Here is a 19,203-nt window from a genome sequence, read left to right as displayed (position 1 = left end):
GTGTCTCTGAGAAAAACATAGTGGAAAGTTGTTTGCAGAGTTTTAAGTGCTGGGCTGGGCTGGGCTAGTGTACTGCCTGTGTAATTGGCTGATTCTGATTGTTTTCACCTGCTAGATCTGATAGTTCTCCTTGGTTAACTTCCTACTATTTGTTGTGCTTCCTTTTCCCTTTCTGTTTCCACAGGGGGCAGCGCCGCGCAAACAAGCGCAAACAGGTGCACACCAGCTCACAAGCGCACACACATGCTTACACGGCCTAATACTTGCTGACTCCTGCTTGAACGCACACACAGGCGCAAACGCGCTTACACAGATTTCAACAAGCTTACACTTGCTTACTCTGGCTTAAACACGTGCACACAGGCGCACATGCACGCACACAGTCTTACCCGGTTTTACAGGCGCACACACGCATGCATACATGTTGCAGGCACTTCTACAAGAAACTTTAGTGTTATCCACGGCATACACCTTCAATTTCTTGACTTTAGCTAGGATACCTGTTGACACTCCTCTTCCAGTGATGGGTAACTGACAGCAAACACATGCCACTCTGCTCCAATGAGCTTACATTCTTTCATACATACCCCCCTCATGATGTCACCTATCTTCTACTCTGATACTCCCCTTATCCTACTCTTCCACTCCACCGTATTTGCTCATATGCCATGTAAAATTGGGATTCACTATCCTTACCCTCATTTGCATAGGATTGCCTACTAATGCTTGGTTACATCACTTAGACTGAGCTTCCCCCCTTAGCAACCTCTACTCAGTAGCCATGTTGTCTTCAGCCTGCCATTCACTTGCATGGCAGTTGAATATTTAGAGTAATATCCCTATTTGTGGCTTTTATTTTTTTTTCATGGTTTTTACAGCTCAGCACTTTTGCGCGATGCAACGCTATGCTTAAACTTCGGAGATCGAGGTAAAAAAAAATATTTTTTTTTTATTTTGCAACGGGAAGAATTGCCAATGGCCGTATATTTGGCCATTGGCATGCTTCCTCAACTGGATGCATACTTTATTTGGAGCTGTCACGGCTCTGTTTTGCTATTTGCAGAACGGTACTCAGTTGACAATGGAGTACATTACTACAAATAACACTACTCTTACTTGGACAGGTTAGGGTTTCCTGGATCACAAATTTACCTAATTTGCATAACTTTCAGCAGCAAATGAGGTAATTTGCATAACCTAGCCCTGTCCATGTAAGAGTAATTTTAGGAGCTCTCTTGCACGCCCCTGCCGGCTGTTCCTGGATCACTCAGCAGACATGTTGGCTGCATGGAGTCTTACTCTACTCTTAGACTCCATGCAAGCCTTCGTGAATCTGGCCCAGTAACTTCACATGCACATGTGAACACTCTTAAAAACAGTTTGCCATATTAAAACCTTCTTTATAGAAAAAAAAGTTATGCTTTCAATCTTAAAACAGAACTGATGGACACAGCACTGTTTAGTCCTGGGCTCATTGTTGCATTTGTTTTAATTTGCCATTTCAGTTCTGCTAATTCCAGGAAGTCATTCAAGGGTCCCCCTTTTTCTCCTAAATTAATTTGTTCAATAAGAACAAACTTAAAGCTATATTCTTCATTGACATTAATATGGATTGGTAATGCAATTTTTTCATTCTTCCTATTAATATCATAATAAAGCTGATAAATCCTACTCCGTAATGCATTTTTTGTTTTGCCAATGTAGTAACAAGAACATTTTAAGCATAGAGCCAAATACACCACGCCTTTGCTGTTACATGACATTTTGCCTTTTACAATATGTTTCCCATAGTTAGGGATCAAAATGTCTTTCCCTTCTTGAATGTGCTGGCACTGTAAACAGTATCCACATTTAACCATACCTACACCTTTATCCAGACCCTGTTTTTTTCTCTCCAACATGTTTTTTATACTACAATCTGGTTGGTCCTACTAACTGTACCTGGTCTGCATCAATGCTGAATATTTTCTAATTGTGTTGAATAATATTCTTAATATTATAAAAATACATTTACCCATTTGATTACTGAATCTTCTGTCCATTACTTAGATATAAACATGGAAAAAGACCCTGTTAAATGACAGTTCAACTCCATCATCTTCCGGAAACCCACATTCTCAAATAGCTTTTTACATTTTGATAGCTGTCATCCCCTACACCAAAAGAAGGCATTGGTAAAGGGACAGGGGGTTAGACTGGCTAGGATGATTTCCGAACAAGAAAAGTTTATCACACAGATGAACATCCTGGGAGATATGCTAGAAAATAGGGGCTATCCTGTGAGTTATGTGGGGAACATTCTCAAAGAAGTTACAAAGAAAAGGTTGAGTGGACATTTTACACCCCTGCTTGGAACAGGGGGAGGTATTTAAAATGAGGTAGGACAGGTTAGTAGTAATACCTTCAAGAAATCAGCTATTTTTAAGTTTAATCAGTATTATTATATATACACTGGAAAATCAACTCCCCCTGGGAACTACCACATTGACAACACATGCCTGAAAGTTGACTCAATAGTTCAGGATTTGGAAACTTATGTGGACAGTGACCTAAATTTTGGCCAGCATGTGTCCACTGTGGTAAGGAAGGCCTTCTATACTGTGCAGCTCATAAACAAAGGGGTTGTTTCTAGATCCAGAGATGCCATTGTTTCCCTTTACTCATCCCTCACTAGGCCATCCATTGTGTATAATGTCTCTTTTGACATGTAAATGTTCAGGTACATTCAACATCATTGTCCAAGTGGATGTCACTTCCTCATTCAAAGAAAAGGAAAGCAGTAACGACCCAATTTTGTGTCTAGAACCTACTACTTCATACCATTATTCACGGGTACATATTTATTCTATTCTTTCCAATTCTGTTTTGAATTGTCAGCCATTTTAATTTTCCCAATAGTATTTTATTGCAGACTGTGTATACCACTTCTGGGCAATATGGCAATATTGAAAATAGAGATGGGCACAATGCTTCAGGTTTCTTCTAACATGTGCAGATTGAGGTTGCAGTTATGCACCTTTAAGGATGCCCAGCTGCTGATCAAAGGACTGACATGTGTCTGTGGCTGATCCCCAGCTGAAATGTTTGTTCTTCTGTACTGATTCCTTTATACAGCATTTACTGATATGATGAATATGCTAACACAACTTATGCATATTCTATCCTTTTCTTTCCACGTTTCCCTCATTGTGACCCTCTAGGTCACTCTTCAGTTTATCTTCTTATCCAATTTAGGTCTACTTAATGTTTCAGTGCATATCCATCCATTCTCATCCCTTTTCCCCATTTTGCATCTGGGGTCAGGGTGTCACTTCCACAGTGACTGTCATCTCAAGCCAAGCTTTACGCTGACAGGTGGCTAGCCCTGCCACAGTAATTCATTCACACCACTCACTCGTGCACACACTCTATTACTTACAGCCAATTTAGAGTGTCCAGTCCACCTACTGCATGTCTTTGGAATGTGGGAGGAAACCAGAGCACCCGAAGGAAACCCACATGACTGCAGGGAGGACATACAAACTCTGCATAGAAGGCACCTCAGCCAAGAATCAAATCAGAGAACCTGTTGCTGGGAGGTGACAATGCTAACCACTGCACCACCACAGCCATAATGTTTCAGTATATACTGTTATCTTATTGACTATAACACTTTATCATTAGTAGTATATACAGATAGTCCATCAGAGTCTTTCTGTCTTTCATGTTGGATGTGTATCTTAGGGCCACAGAGTCCTAGCTATTGTTATTCCAATACCCATATTCCGTTTGGTGTTTATGTGCATTACTAATACAGACTATACCACTGCATCAACATCATGGCCATGTACAGATTTCCTGAAATTCTCTTTTCAGTCATGCAGAAAATTCAACAATCGGCTTTCTGTTCCTTTGATTGAGATCCAGTTATATTTCTCTGGACCTAAGATTCATTTGCTTAGAAGTGTCATCTATGATTCCTATATGTTTTTCAGAAAATCTGTACATCCTCAGACTAAGCTATGTAAACTGATTTTGTCTTTACATTACAGTAACCTTATATATTCCTTGAAATGGTGTAGTCCACTATTATTTGTATTTTTTTTGCCTCATAAGTTCTGCAAATAAGTACAAACTTCTAATACAGTTTGCATGTCACCAATGCCATTCTACATCAAAATTATGCAGCACTTAGCTTTACTGCCAAACAGCCTTTGGCTCTCAAATTTGGCTCTAAGATGGGGTGCTTTCTGTCCAGAGTTTGCATGTCCCTCCTGTGTCTGCATCATAGCATTCAACCTCTTAGTGTAAGAAATCTGGATAAAGCCTTAAATAATTGGGGAACAAAAGCCCAAAAATAAGGACAGACTTTAAACAATGCTCTTAAAAACATAGAAAGTTGTTAGAATAACAGCTTTAGTGTTAGCTTGCATTTTCTGAAGGATATAAAAGTTGAAAACTCAAATGTATGGCATTATTTAGTGAGTCAGTCAGCAGTGATTTTCCTGAAAACTACAAATTTTATGACGAACAAACCAAAAATATGAGGCAAAAAATTCTGGACATTCTGTGAAAATCTGGACAGCTGAGAGATATGGTCTGCATGGGTTTTCAGTGGGTGCTCTGGTTTCCTGCTGTGTGCCAAAAATGTGCTGTAAGTGAACTGGCAGTCCTCCAGATTACCTTGAGATGCATGTTTTGTGTGCATGTTTTCTGTGTGTGTGTGTGTGTGTGTGTGTGTGTGTGTGTGTGTGTGTGTGTGTGTGTGTGTGTGTGTGTGTGTGTGTGTGTGTCTGTTGGCATCCTGCAATGGTTTATTCAGGATTAATTTCACTGCCTTGCACCCTCTGAATACTAGGATAGTCTCCAGATACCCTGTGACCCAAAAGTAGATGAAGTAGGTTATGGGAGAATGACTAAATAAACAGATGTAAAGAGAACTATTGAGAAGTGTGTGTTTAGTGCTTCCCAGCATTGTTTAATAAGTCAGCCAATGAGTAAATTCAAATGCATTTGACAGAGTATCACCAATGATTTTAAGAAGTGCAGTAAAATAATGCATATTTGTTATAAGGCACCTTGACATCTTAAATATAAGTTTTTAATATCCTTTTTCATTTGAAATATTCTGTATTCTAGATTCCAGTGAGTGTCTAAAATGCCGAAGTAATCAGTGGTCAAATGAGAAACAAGACACATGCATTGACAGATTTCTTGAGTTCCTGTCATTTGAAGAACTATTAGGAGGAACATTAGCTGGCTCATCTGTTTTTTGCTCATTGATAACATTCTCTGTATTAATGATATTCATTCGAAATCACAATACTCCACTTGTAAAAGCTAACAACCAAGAGCTCAGCTACCTTCTGCTGTTCGCTCTTATCCCATGTTACCTAAGCTCATTGCTGTTTATTGGCTATCCTACTAGAGAAGTTTGCTTGGTTCGCCAGAGTGCTTTTGGCATGAGCTTTGTCCTTTCTGTATCATGCATTTTGGCTAAAACTATCACAGTCATGATTGCTTTTAATGCAACAAAACCAAACAGCAACCTAAAGAAATGGGTAGGCCATAGGCTTCCATACTGTGTTGTAGTTATTTGTTCTGTCATTCAGTTTATAATATGTGTTACTTGGTTGTCTATTTCTTCCCCATTTCTTGATATTGTGATGCCAAGGAATACTGGGAAAATAATAATTGAATGCAATGAGTGTTCATTACTTGCTTTTTGGTGCATGTTGGGATACATGGGATTTCTGGCCTTGGTAAGCTTTGTGGTTGCTTTCTTAGCTAGGAACCTACCTGACAACTTTAACGAAGCCAGACATATTACATTCAGTATGCTTATTTTTGTTAGTGTTTGGCTTGTCTTCATTCCTGCATATGTCAGCACAAAAGGAAAATATATGGTTGCTGTTGAGGTATTTGCTATAACATCTTCTAGTGCTGGCATACTCAGTTGTATTTTCATCCCAAAATGCTATATAATTGTAATGCACCCTGAAATGAACACCAGAGAATACCTTATGGGTAAACAACAAATCAGCAGTAGAATATAATGACTATTTAAGAGATAAAACATAAAATGGATGAAAAAGTGACATTTTGGGCTTGAGTCTTTTTTGGCACAGATGTCCTTTTGACAGATATATTATGGATCAAATTCACATCTACCATTCTGCACATTCAAATAAAGTCATGCAAGTGAGGAGGGACCCAGAGCATGTTTTACTTCTATAATTATGGCTTGATTACTGGCAAATGAAGTCACTGCATGCTGAAACAATTCAGAAAAAAAAAATAAACAAAATTAAAACTTGCTGAATTGATCATTTAGATGTAACAGCATGGACTTTATGTTCTGCATGCCAGGTTGTCTTCACTGATTTGCATGAGATAAATGCATTTGAAAGGAAATTTGTCAAATGTAAATTAAAATTTGATGAAATGGTGGTTTGTTAATGTATTTGTTGATGGGTTTATTTAGAATTTTGATATATAAAATAAAACAATAAATATTGTAATTGTTCTTATGCAACAGTGTAGATAAATTCATCAGCAAATAGCACAAAAATGATGAAAAGTGAATGCTGATAGATACGTTTTTCTACCATCAACATCTTCAGTTTTATGGTAGTTAGGGAGAAGAGATCCTGGCATACTGGTCGATATATGTCTTTTTTTTCTTGTCCTAATTGAAGAAAGGTCCATTTCTTTAAATTACCTCCTTATAGAGGGATGCAGGTTGCCATTTCTGGTCTTTTCTTTATGTTTGCCCATGGGAAAGAATGGCATATATTAATAATTTCAGTGATGGATTTAGTAGCATTTGTCATCCTTTTCATAAGGTAAACATATTTTGTCATATTCATCATTTCCTTATAATCATAGTAAATTTTCATCCCTATTAGACCCCCACTCCTTTTTCTGTAACTACCATCTGGTTTTACTTAATATTGTTGCTAAAATCCATTTACCAACATACTTTCATTTATTCTTTCATTCCATATAACCCATATGACATAAAATAACTTTTTCCTGGGGATTTAATAAACTACGTGTTTACACAATGAGCAGCAGTGCTAATTGCATATGCATGCCATGCATTAAGCTTACATGGATACAAGTGCAGCAGTAAACCATATCAAACAGCATGAACACCTGCATACATGTTTACCTATGGGCAAACTAGTTCTGTGGGATTGCGTGGACAGCCACAATGACTACCAGGGTAACAGCATGAACACCTGCATACATGTTTACCTATGGGCAAACTAGTTCTGTGGGATTGCGTGGACAGCCACAATGACTACCAGGGTAACAGCATGAACACCTGCATACATGTTTACCTATGGACAAACTAGTTCTGTGGGAGACAGCCACAATGACTACCAGGGTAACAGCATGAACACGACAGCCACAATGACTACCAGGGTAACAGCATGAACACCTGCATACATGTTTACCTATGGACAAACTAGTTCTGTGGGATTGCGTGGACAGCCACAATGACTACCAGGGTTTAATATAATGCAATGAATAAAGTTCTAGCACATTATAGGAAAATGTAGTCAGTGCAGAGTACTGTGCAAACCTATTTTAGCAATACTTAAATAAAGTTTTGGTGGTGATCGGCAAGTGTACATAGACTGCTGTATAAATAATTATTCTGCAGAAGTGTGTATTGAAAAGGGCCACACACATGAAAGGTAGGAATGAAGACAAAGGTGGAGGACAAGTGAAACATGGCAATGTAGAGCAGATAAGGGCATGTCAATCTACGTACACCAGAAGACAAGACAGCTCCAACATCAACAGTAATCACATACAATACAACACGATACAATACATGCTGCTGTTTACACCTCCTGTGTGCGTAAAGTCATATCATTACAGTTATTGTATATTATGTGACTGTCACACAAGGTCACATATCAATGGAGATGACTGGTATCAAGGACAGTATATATAATGGGGGTAGGTGCATATTATCAAGATGTGCAAAATGAGTTGCTTGAATACGAATGCAGTGTCAACATAGGTCTCATCTAAGTGGGACACATAGCAACAGTTTCAAGTTGAAAAGTAGAGAAGAATGCACAATCATGGACAATATCAGAATAATACCACCATTAATCTGTGTCATTGACATAAAATATGTGATTGTAAGTTATTATACATGTTTTGCATGAACACAATTTGTACAACGGTAATGATTTGTCACTACTCTGTAAGGGGAATCAAGCATACCTTCCTCAAAAATTAACACCTGTTGGAGGTGTTAAGACAGACACTGTTACACTTGTAGTTTAAATTATAAGCAAATTTGGCTAGTTGACAGGTTTGCACACGTATTACATATGCATCTTGCATAACACCTTGAAGGGAGCTTTGCACTGTCAACTCCTAATGGTTATGCCTCCAAAAGAATACTAAGGTATAGCCAATAAGATGTGTGGGAGCTCACTGTGAAAAAAATGATACACTTGAGTAAATTATCCCTGGAATATGTGTTTGAAGGGGGTCTACTTGAAAAGTCAGAAAGCCCACTTACCCAAAAACAAAAAGAACAAGACAACAATACTGAATCATCATTTTAATGACTCCTCATATAACTGACAATTTACCCAGGGAAAGGAAGCGGTCAGCCAGCATTTGAAAGTTTGCCATTTTCCCCACTGTAGTGCAGTCTCAGAGTTGGTATAATTAGTTAGGGGGGTGTGAGGGGCACAGCTCCCACATTGGGGGGGCTGTGGGAGCAAAGTCCCCCATTTGTGTGGGTTTTGAGTGCTTCCGTGTGGTTTCCTGAGATTGCTGGCCAAATGCTTCCTTTCCCTGGGTAAATTGTTGGTGTTGTGTGGATTCAGTTAACTGAAGATTCAGTGTTTTCATTTCAGTCATATCATCTTTGAGTAAGTGAGTTTTCGGTCTTTTTAAGTAGACCTGTTGGAAGGTACATGCAAAAGGGTGCATTGTGTGCAATTATTGGTGTGATGATGGCTGTGAACAATTGGACTATAATGCCCTTTGATGTGGATGTCCTGCACATACTCAGGAGTTGTGCTACATACAAGGGATTAGCCACATTCCACTTAGTTGGCTCATAGTGGTGTGCTGTCTGTACTGTAATTAGTTTGTCTATTTGCTTTTATAAAAGAACTAATCCTCCCATGATTTTTGTTCATCAGCTGTGTCTCCATCTCCATGGCTCTGGAAACAATCCTCTGTGTGTTAATACTGTGTGCATTATACCAGTACGAATCTAGACTTCACTGATTGTCCACAATTTTCAGTCGTCCACAAAGCTGGTTAGACAAAGGATGTGTAAGTTAGTCTTGACTTCTGAGACTTAAATAATGAACAGAAAAGGGTCTAGGACAGAATCCTGAGGTACGGCCCTGGTCATGGTCATTGAACTCTAGATAGAGATAGCTTCACACACTTCAACACTATGTGTAATATATGTGATCCATTTGCCTACCCACTTGGTGATGTAGGTGTTTAGGCCCACTTGAGTAATTTTCTCTGTAATACCTGAGTGTGGATTTGTGTTAAATGCCTTGGCCAGGACAAGTTGCATAGGATGACAGTGTTTTCCTCATGCATGCCCTTGGTGATCTTCTGGAAGACATCAAACAGATATAACAGACATGATGTAGCCTTTACAAATCAAACATAGGTTTGATACACAGTCAGGAGATTACCCGTGTCCTTTTTGATAAGATTTATAATGACTCACTGGTCTGCCTCACAGATGAAGAGAGTCAGGAGCATGGGTCTATAACTCCATGTATCAGGTGCTGCCACCCCCCATCCCAAGTCAGACAGATGACTGTTGCTGTATGCCCTTCTACAAGAACATAGGCTGTCTGGAGGTGGCATTGAAGTAGGAATCCAACTGTGTCTACAAGGTCAGGTTTTAAGTCATGCTATAGGCAACCTGAGATGTTGCAAAGGCCCATTGATTCTGTGTTATTAGCTGTAGAGGGTACACCGATGAGCTGCTCTCCTGAGAAGATAAACTGAGTAATGTTTGCATATATACTTTGGCTGATGGCCAGTGGTGATGGGGGGTGGGGGGTGATGTGAGACTAACTGTCACCTAGTGGATTGTCTGTTTTCTCTGGTTGAGTTTGGCTACTGCCATCCACAAACAGCTGTGTGCTTAGTGATGTATTCCCCTTAACATGTCATATTTATTGAAATAAAAGCATTGTGAAAACACCTCCAAATACAGCCTTGGTCATGCATCACATGTCACACACTGGTGCTGTTCACACAGTCATACAACTCTATGAATGTCATATAATTATATCAATTGCACAACATATGTCTATATGTGTTTCATGGGAAAGCTGTGTTTAAGCAGCCTCATGCCGTATAAGGACACATTACAAATCAGTGGTTTGTGGCTCATACAGAGCATTTCCTGGCACAGTTGCTATTAGTCACACAGTGGTATAGTTGACCACCTCAATAATCCTTAGGATAGCAGCACAACTGCACATTACAATGAATTCCATAAGGTTGCAGTTGAATCAAAACATGCAATATTTTTGTGTATATCACAGCATTACAACATGTGGATGAAACAAGACTTATGTGCCCATGTAATCAGTATAAGTTATATTGATATTTGATATCTGTCACCGATCATTTAATGATGGTAGGTAGACACATGTACACCTGTGACATACTGCAAGTGTCACTGTGATGGTTGAATGAGAACTGCATAGAATGTTGAGCTGCTGCACTACAACAACAAGTCTTAATAAGGCAACAATTTGCATAAAAGTTTATCATACCATGTCAACAGTTTTCAGGAGGCATATTACTACAGCTGTTATAGAAGGAGCATGCAATGAAGTGGCAGCACCAGCCAACAATATATTAGCTCACATCACAGACTGTACTACCCTCGTGTAGGCATACTGTACATCTACACCTCAACATAGCACATGTTAATGACAGCAACGTTGACATGTCACATGTTCATAGGGTCATAGGACATTATTAAGCTAGTGACCAACATCACATAAAATTCTAGCTATTCTTATATATTTAGAACAAACTCCTTATATCTATATGATGGCAGATAATAAGACTACATTCACGGAGGCTCTCAATAAAAATCTGCCCAAGCAATAGGGACCTCCAAAGCAGAAGCACAAGCAACATCCACCCCCCAACACAACCCAAATGACACATATCCCACAAACCCAGTGTGCCACTCAAACACAGCTCATAAGGCATAACAACATACCCAACACTCTAGTCATAGGTGACTCTATAGTCAGTCACACTGATGTTCCACTCACCAGGCTAAACAAGGAGAAAGTTACTGTCAGCTGCCGGTCAGGTGCCAGGATCTGCCACATAATGCATGCACTCAGGTCACTCCTAAACAAGTACAAATATGACACTGCCATTATTCATGTTGGTGTGAATAATCTGAGATGTACCTCCCTGGACTACATGAAAAGAGACATGGAGGAGCTGTCTGATCTTGTAGCCCAGGCAGATATGACCCTAGCCCTGAGTAGCATCCGGCCATCACCTAGAATGATACCACAGTACAAGGACCAAATGATTGACTTCAACAATTGGCTAAGCTTCAGGTGTCATTTTAAGGGGATCCAGTATCTGTCTGCCTACAATCTCTAACAGAACCAAGATGGTATCCTCCAAAAAAGGAAGCCAATCTGGAGGTCTCCTACCATAAACAAACTCTACAACAGAAGAAAGAAACTGTTGTAAAAAAGAGTAAAATCCCATGATTGGAGGAATTCCCTAGTTACCCCCCTCTCAGCCCCTAAAGGGCCCATCTCTATACCGGAAGAATGCAAAGTTCCTATAATCACGGCTGCATAGATAAAAACCACACTCTACAAAGCCAAGAACACAGCATCCATGGGACCTGACAAAATCCCAAACTGCGTTCTACATGAACTACAGAATGAACTGACACCCCACCTAAGTACCATGTTCAATCATAGCCTCACCTCAGGCTTTGTGCCCACTGAATGGCAAACAGCAAAGGCTATCCCACTCCACAAAGGGGGACTCACCATGGACCCCGGGAACTACCACCCCTTTAGCCTGACGAGCCTGGTCTGCCAGGCTATGGAAGGTATCCTCATGGAACTTATAAACAATGATATTGGTACTCTCCAAACTCTGGACCCCACCCAGTTTGAGCTTGTAAAAGGCAGATCATCTCTCCTAAACCTGATAGACTTCTTTGAAAAGGTCACCAAAGCCGTAGATGAGAATAAGGTGATTCACACAGCCTATCTAGATCTCAGCAAGGCTTTTGAAACCATCCCCCACTCTGGAAGTATAGATAAACTCACTAAACTGGGTATAAATCCCTATGTCACAAGATGGGTTGCCAACTGGCTCACTGACAAAACCCACACTGTGAAAGTAGCAGACTCCAAATCCAACTTCAGACCAGTGACAAGTGGAGTATCACAGTGTTCAGTCCTGGGTACTTTTCTGTTTGGTATCTACTTCTCTGAAGTACAGGCTAACACAGAAGGTCTTTGGCTAATGAAGTTTTCAGATGACTGCAAACTAAGAGCCATAATCAAAACTCCTAACTATGTTGACATTCTACAAAAGGGCCTCACTGAGACCGATGACTGGTGTCAAAACCATGGCCTCAAGCTCAGTGTCAAAAAGTGCATTGTCATACCTTTTGGTAAAAACTCTGTACCCATGAACTACCACATAGGTGGTAGTCTACTTAACACCAAAAGTGTGATAAGAGGCCTTGGAACACAGGTAGACAGTAGTCTTTCCTTTGATGATCACATCACCGCAGTAGTCAGGAAATACTTCTATGTGGCACACCTCATCACAAAAGGTTTCTCATCCAGGAAAGAAAGAGGTCATTGTTCCCCTCTACTCATCACTCATTAGACTCATTATAGAGTACAACGCCCCTTTTGGTATGTACCTCACAAGGCATCTACAACAACTGGAAAGGCCACAGAACTACCTCACAAAGAGGATTACTGGCCTCAAACAGATGCCCTACGCAGACAGTCTCAAAAAACTCTAGCTTTACTCCGTCGCATATCGCCTACTCAGAGGAAATCCCTGCCTAACATACAAAGCTATGTCAAACCCAGAGCTGTTGGACATGCTCCACTTAAAGAAATCCCAATCCCTCCAAGCTACACACTCTAGGGACCTAAACCTTGTAATCACAATAAACAGAACATGCTGGAGGGATAGATTCCTGTCCCAGAGACTTCCCATACTCTGGAACAAACTACCTATCTATATCAAACAAAGCTCCTCATTAGCTCTCTTCAAGAAAAATCTTGATGATTGGATGGGAGATAAGAAATTCACCCCGGGGATCACTTCTGTGACTCTGCTTGACAGAGGCACAGAACAATCATTTTCCTGGGTGGCAAAAGCCAGGGTACCTTTTGGCTAGGCTTATATATAGGCCCTAGTGCCAATAGCCTACTACCTACCTATGAACATATGAACGGTGTGCTTATGTGTGTATTTGTTAGATTTCATTGCATACTGCCACTGTTTATATGTGACATGTGCACCACACCATGACAGAATTAGTAGTCACATACACAGGGTTCTGGAGATGGCTTGCAGTGGCTCATGGAAGGACTGTGCTTCATGTATATTTGACATGAGGACATCCTCCACTCCTCTACTGGAAGGATGTCAGGTGGCCAGAGGAAAAATGAGGATGGTGAATGCATGTGGCTACATTAAAAGTTCTCCTAGGTGGTTACTGAAATGAAAAGTGATTCAAATGATCACACAATGGCCATAATGTACCTCCAACCACACACAGCAGTAGACTGAGTCTGATTTGAAAATTACACCTGTATAGGTATAGAGGATGAATGCAGTGCAATGCAACACTAGCACCGCCACATATGTCTGACATTAACACTGTCACATTGCACTTTATGGAGTATGATAGCAACATCGTATGCTGACAGGAATATGTTGGCAGGAGTGTATGACATAGTTGTGGAGTCACATCTTGGTGTGAAATGGTCTCAGATAATATTTACATGCATACACATTTAAGCTGCCTGCTGTTAGATTAGAACCCCTATATATCTAGGTGAAGAAGCTTGAGAACACAGTACTTGATATTACTGCCACAGCACAAGCTTCTCTTGAATATTGTCAGAGTACATATTATACAGGATGTATAACATGCACTCTGACAATATGATCAGGTATGTTACAAGAAGATGTTCTAAGGAGTGTCTGACATAGCTGTGGAGTCACATGCCATTCTAGAATCATCACCATACTGATTGTTGAATGCATACACAAACCGGTTGACTGCAGTGACAATAGAACACCAATCTACAGAGCACAGTATTTAACTCAAGTGCCACAGCACAAGTCTGCCTTTCTTAGTGTCAGACAGTGCTTATAGCTGATGATATCAGCAGTGTACATCAGCAGTGTCTGTTGAGAAGAACATGGCAGTAGGAGTGTCTCACATGCTGTTCTGAAATGGTCTCTTGAATGTGAACCAAGTGAACACAAAGACACACACGCACACACACACACACACACACACACACACACACACACACACACACACACACACACACACACCAGCTGACTACAGTGAGAGCAGAACCCCTATCTATCTACAGAACAAAGTACTTAATGTTAGCATCACAGCATGAGTCTGCCTTTTGTAGTGTCAGACCACAGCTGATGATGTTAGCAGTGTATGTTTATGAGCTGATGTTGTGATGCCTGTATGAAAGGGATGTGTAGGCATGTGTGACTGTTAAAATATTTCTTTTCCATGGAACTGCATTGCTGATAGTAGGATACAGGCTCGTGTTGTTCTAACAACACATACACACACCAGTTGACTAGAGTGAGATTAGAACCCTTACCTAATTAGTTATAACAGGTTGAGAACTCAGTACTTATTGCAAGCACCATGATACAAGTCTGACCTTTACATTGCTGTTGGACAATTTATAGTGGATGACATCTTCGCTGAATGTTTGTGCGAAGATGTTTGGAGGCCTGTATGAAATTGCTGGGTAGTCATGGACTACTGGCAAAATTATTTCTTCTCTGTGTGATTGGATTGCTGACAGTAGGATACAGACTTACACTCTTCTGACTAGACAAACACACACCAGTTGACTGCAGTGAAATTAGGACCTCTACCTAACTAGGTACACCAGCTAGACAACTCAGTATGTAATGCTAGCACCATGGCACAAATCTGACTTGTGTACTGCTGCTGGACAATTTAAAGTAGATGACATCCTCAATGGATTTTTGCAAGAAGATGTTGGGAGGCTTGTAAGAAATGGCTGTGTAGTCATGTACAACTGTCAAAATTATGTGTTGAGCATAGGACTGGATTGCTGACGGTAGGATACAGACTTATGCTCTTCTGGCTACACACACACACACACACACACACACACACACACACACACACACACACACACACACACACACACACACACACACACACACACACACACACACACACACACACACACACACACACACACACACACACACACACACACACACACACACACACACACACACTTGACTCCAGTGAGATTAGAACTCCTACCTAACTAGCTACAGCAGTGAGAGAACTCACTACTTATCACAAGCACCACAGCTCAAGTCTGACTTTTGTACTGCTACTAGGCAATTTATAGTGGATGACATCATCATTGGGTGTTTGTGAGAAGATGTTGAGAGGCCGATATCAAATGGCTGGGTAAGCATGTACAACTATCAAGATATTAGTTCTAGATGTAACTGGATTGATGATAGTAGGATACAAACTGATGTCCCTCTTACTATGCACACACACGTACATATACATAGAGACACACACATAATTTGGCTGCTGGAGGACTTTAACACACATGTAAGTACTTTGTTCTCATCTTCAAAACATAGTAGTTAATGATTGCAATACAACAAAGTATGTTTTTGCCTTGTCATAGTGGTCTTTTTATGTGATGCCATCATCATTATATGATGAGGGTAACATCCTGTTATCAGAGTGGTATGCATAGTGTGGAGTTTGTATTTTCTGTTGTGTTTCCAATGTGCAGGTATACTTTAAAAGACAGTTTCTCAAGATAGATGCAGAAAAGCTGTCAGGAATGCATGTTGAAGAACTGAGACATATACAGCTTTTTCTCAGTATGGTTGTGTACATTACACACCTATTGTCACATACAGACCCACACATGTTTTGTGACTAGCGTGGATTCAAATATATATATACAGTGTTCAAATCTGTGAAGAATTACTGTCCATATTAATACATGTATAAAACAATCAGAATGTCTATTGTTAGTATAAAGGTTTTAATGATGTAACACTACAGTTGTGCTACTTATTCCTGTAGTGTAGGTGACATTTGGGAACTAGTACTAACATACCAATTTTCAAGTGCATGGGTACAAGACATACATGACTGAATGTAAAGATGTGTTTTGTCAGTAAAATGTATTTTACATGGATTTTAATGGGATGAAGACTAACTGGGCAATAAACATAAGCAATATATGCTAATCAGCACTTTCCATAGGGCACCACCAATGATGATTTCTGTGATTGATGGCAAAGTGTTTGCTCATGTGAAATACACATTAAATGATTACAACTTGAACTTGAGCAGTACCTATCCATATTGGCTTGGTAGAAATATCTAAAAGATATTATGGTGTTCATAAGTAGTTCATATTGGAAATGTTATATCATAACTTTTATGATGTTAAAAAAGTATTTATACTTCTTTCCCCATTTGCAAGTGGTTAAGTGATCAGCAATTGTAGGTCTCTGCTTCATTAAAAAAAATATAACAGTTCTTCTGACTTGCTTTCATGCTAAATGGAGAGGCCAGGCAGTCAGCACTTTGGACAGTACTGAGTGGAAGGAAAACACCTACTGTCTATCTGTCTCTGTGGCAGCAGATGTAACAGCAGTAAGTTCTTATTTTTTGCACAGATGATACAGGGCTTTAATCCAGCTCAATTTAGTTTTTTTTTAATATGTATTCATGATGTAGTTAAACAATTGCAAGTGATAATTTTGCACATGTGATGGACTGACTACACTGAAGTACTGCATAAAAACACTCCTCAGTTTATGTCAACAGTACATATATGGATTTGCATATTTATACATTCAGCAGTCTGAATAAATTTATATTACATTTTAATATGAATACCTTTATTGTACTTTAGCTGTGTGTTTCCTTAGCGCAGTGGGTTTAAGCAGCATTGCTTGGAGATAACTGCACCATGCCATAGGATGTGAAGAGTTATCCACCATCACTCTTCTATGTTGTGCGATGCCAAACTCTGTGCAAATGCAGATGACAAAACAAGAAGGGCTTCATCTGGAATTTAATATGTTTGTGTGTGTGTGTGTGTGTGTGTGTGTGTGTGTGTGTGTGTGTGTGTGTGTGTTGTGTGACTCTCTTATTTGACCAGCTTAAAGGTGTGAAAATGGGGTAGATAGGAAAGTGGTGAAATGGAGAGCAAGCAGGGGGAAGAACAAATGGAAAGCAATATGGAAATGTGCAGGAGGGATTTGGGAAAGAACCATAGCTACTCACTTCTTCAGCAGTGTGAAATGAGCATGGATAGAATATTGCATGAATTTGGACTGCCCCTCAGCAAAAAATAGGTGACAGCAATGCAGTAATGGTAGTGAACTATAAAAATTCACCCAAGCTGTTTTATTGTGTTAGTGCTTTCATTCAAACAATTAAATGAACTTCTTCAGACAACAAATACCCAAGATTCCAAGCTATATATGAAATAATCAATTAAGCTAATAATCAATTAGACTTTGAAAATTCAAGAACTTGATTTGAAAGCTTTTTTAAAGCCATCTAAGTAAATGTTTAAATGTATATGTCTACATAAAAAAAAACATTTTGGTTTATATTGTGGAAAAACAATATATGTTTTTTATCTAATGTTCTGTATATATTGTTAAATTTTAAGTATATAAAAATGTAGTGTTCTTAGTTTATTGCACTAGTTTTTATGAAGCAGAATGAAGTGATGCTTATAACTGATTTTTTATGTAGACATATACATTTAAACTTTTGCTTAGATGGCTTTAAAAAAGCTTTCTAATAAAGTACTTGAATTTTCAAAGCCTAATTGATTATTAGCTTAATTGATTATTTTATATATAGCTTGGAATCTTGGGTATTTGTTGTCTGAAGAAATTCATGTAATTGTTTGAACGAAAGCGCTAACACAATAAAACAGCTTGGGTGAATTTTTACAGTTCGCTGCCATTTTGTTGTTTTTTCAAAGTTGAACATGTTTCTGAAGTTTTTAACAATGCAGTAATGTTGTAAAGCCAATTGGACTGAATCAAGTGTGTTGAGAAGACACTTTTATGAAGTGGAGAGCAATGTATGGAGCAATATTTTTTGGGGGGGACAGGTGCCCATTTTTTTGTTTTTATTGCAGTAAGAAAGGAATGCTGGGTAAGGGATATATGTATTTCAGGGTCAGGTAAGTAGGATAGCTCCAGACAAACAGGACAAACATGACAAGACATAGGGATGGTGAAGGACACAACAGGTTGGGGGACATTGTGATTGAGGATAGGGAGGGGTCATCAGACGCCAATGCCCGTCAAGCATGGAGACAGTGAGAATGTAGTCTTCACCCTCAGGAAAGTCATCCCTGTCCCCTTCTACAACTTGCTGTTGAAGTGTATGATATTTTCCTTTACTCAGCATTTGGATGAGCATCTTCTCCATCTGGCTGAGGAGTGCACCAATGGTGCTTTCTATGACCTCATGCACCATGCATGACATCTCCTGGAGGGTGACAAAATCACCACCTCTACCAATACTCAGAAAGCCACTGCACACACTACACCTCCATATGACATGTACATGTCATTAGCAATAGTATTGTTATTAGACACTCACCAGCATGGATTGGCTGCCTTGCTGTCACTCCAGAGGGACCTGCAAAAATATGACAGTGATTGCCAGTGGCCACAACTGTGCCATTGATTCTGTGAGTATGATAAAGTACAGTAGTACAACAGGTGGCTTTCACAGGAGTACAGATTATGCTCAGAATATCAATCTTGCAGAAGAATAGGCAGGTTAACAGCTACACACACAGTACATATCTCACACACGCATAAACTACCATTACAGAGAACAGTCAACTA

The 19,203-nt window shown here is 39.6% G+C and overlaps 1 protein-coding gene across 1 annotated transcript in view; it reads left to right on the top strand.

Annotated features, from left to right (window-relative positions):
* The window catches only part of LOC122790470 (vomeronasal type-2 receptor 26-like), a 44,561-nt gene extending 38,446 nt beyond the window's left edge, over nucleotides 1–6,115 (top strand). Inside the window, exon 2 of the mRNA XM_044058011.1 lies at nucleotides 5,119–6,115. Coding sequence (XP_043913946.1) covers nucleotides 5,280–6,035 — 756 coding nt within the window. The 5' untranslated portion in view covers nucleotides 5,119–5,279 and the 3' untranslated portion in view covers nucleotides 6,036–6,115. The remainder of the gene's footprint in view (nucleotides 1–5,118) is intronic.
* The last annotated feature ends 13,088 nt before the right edge of the window (nucleotides 6,116–19,203 follow it).

Source organism: Protopterus annectens, chromosome 16.part0 (assembly GCF_019279795.1).
Source record: "Protopterus annectens isolate FY-2018-M chromosome 16.part0, PAN1.0, whole genome shotgun sequence".
Taxonomy (NCBI): Eukaryota; Metazoa; Chordata; order Ceratodontiformes; family Protopteridae; genus Protopterus; species Protopterus annectens.
This window is presented reverse-complemented; position numbering and strand designations above follow the sequence as displayed.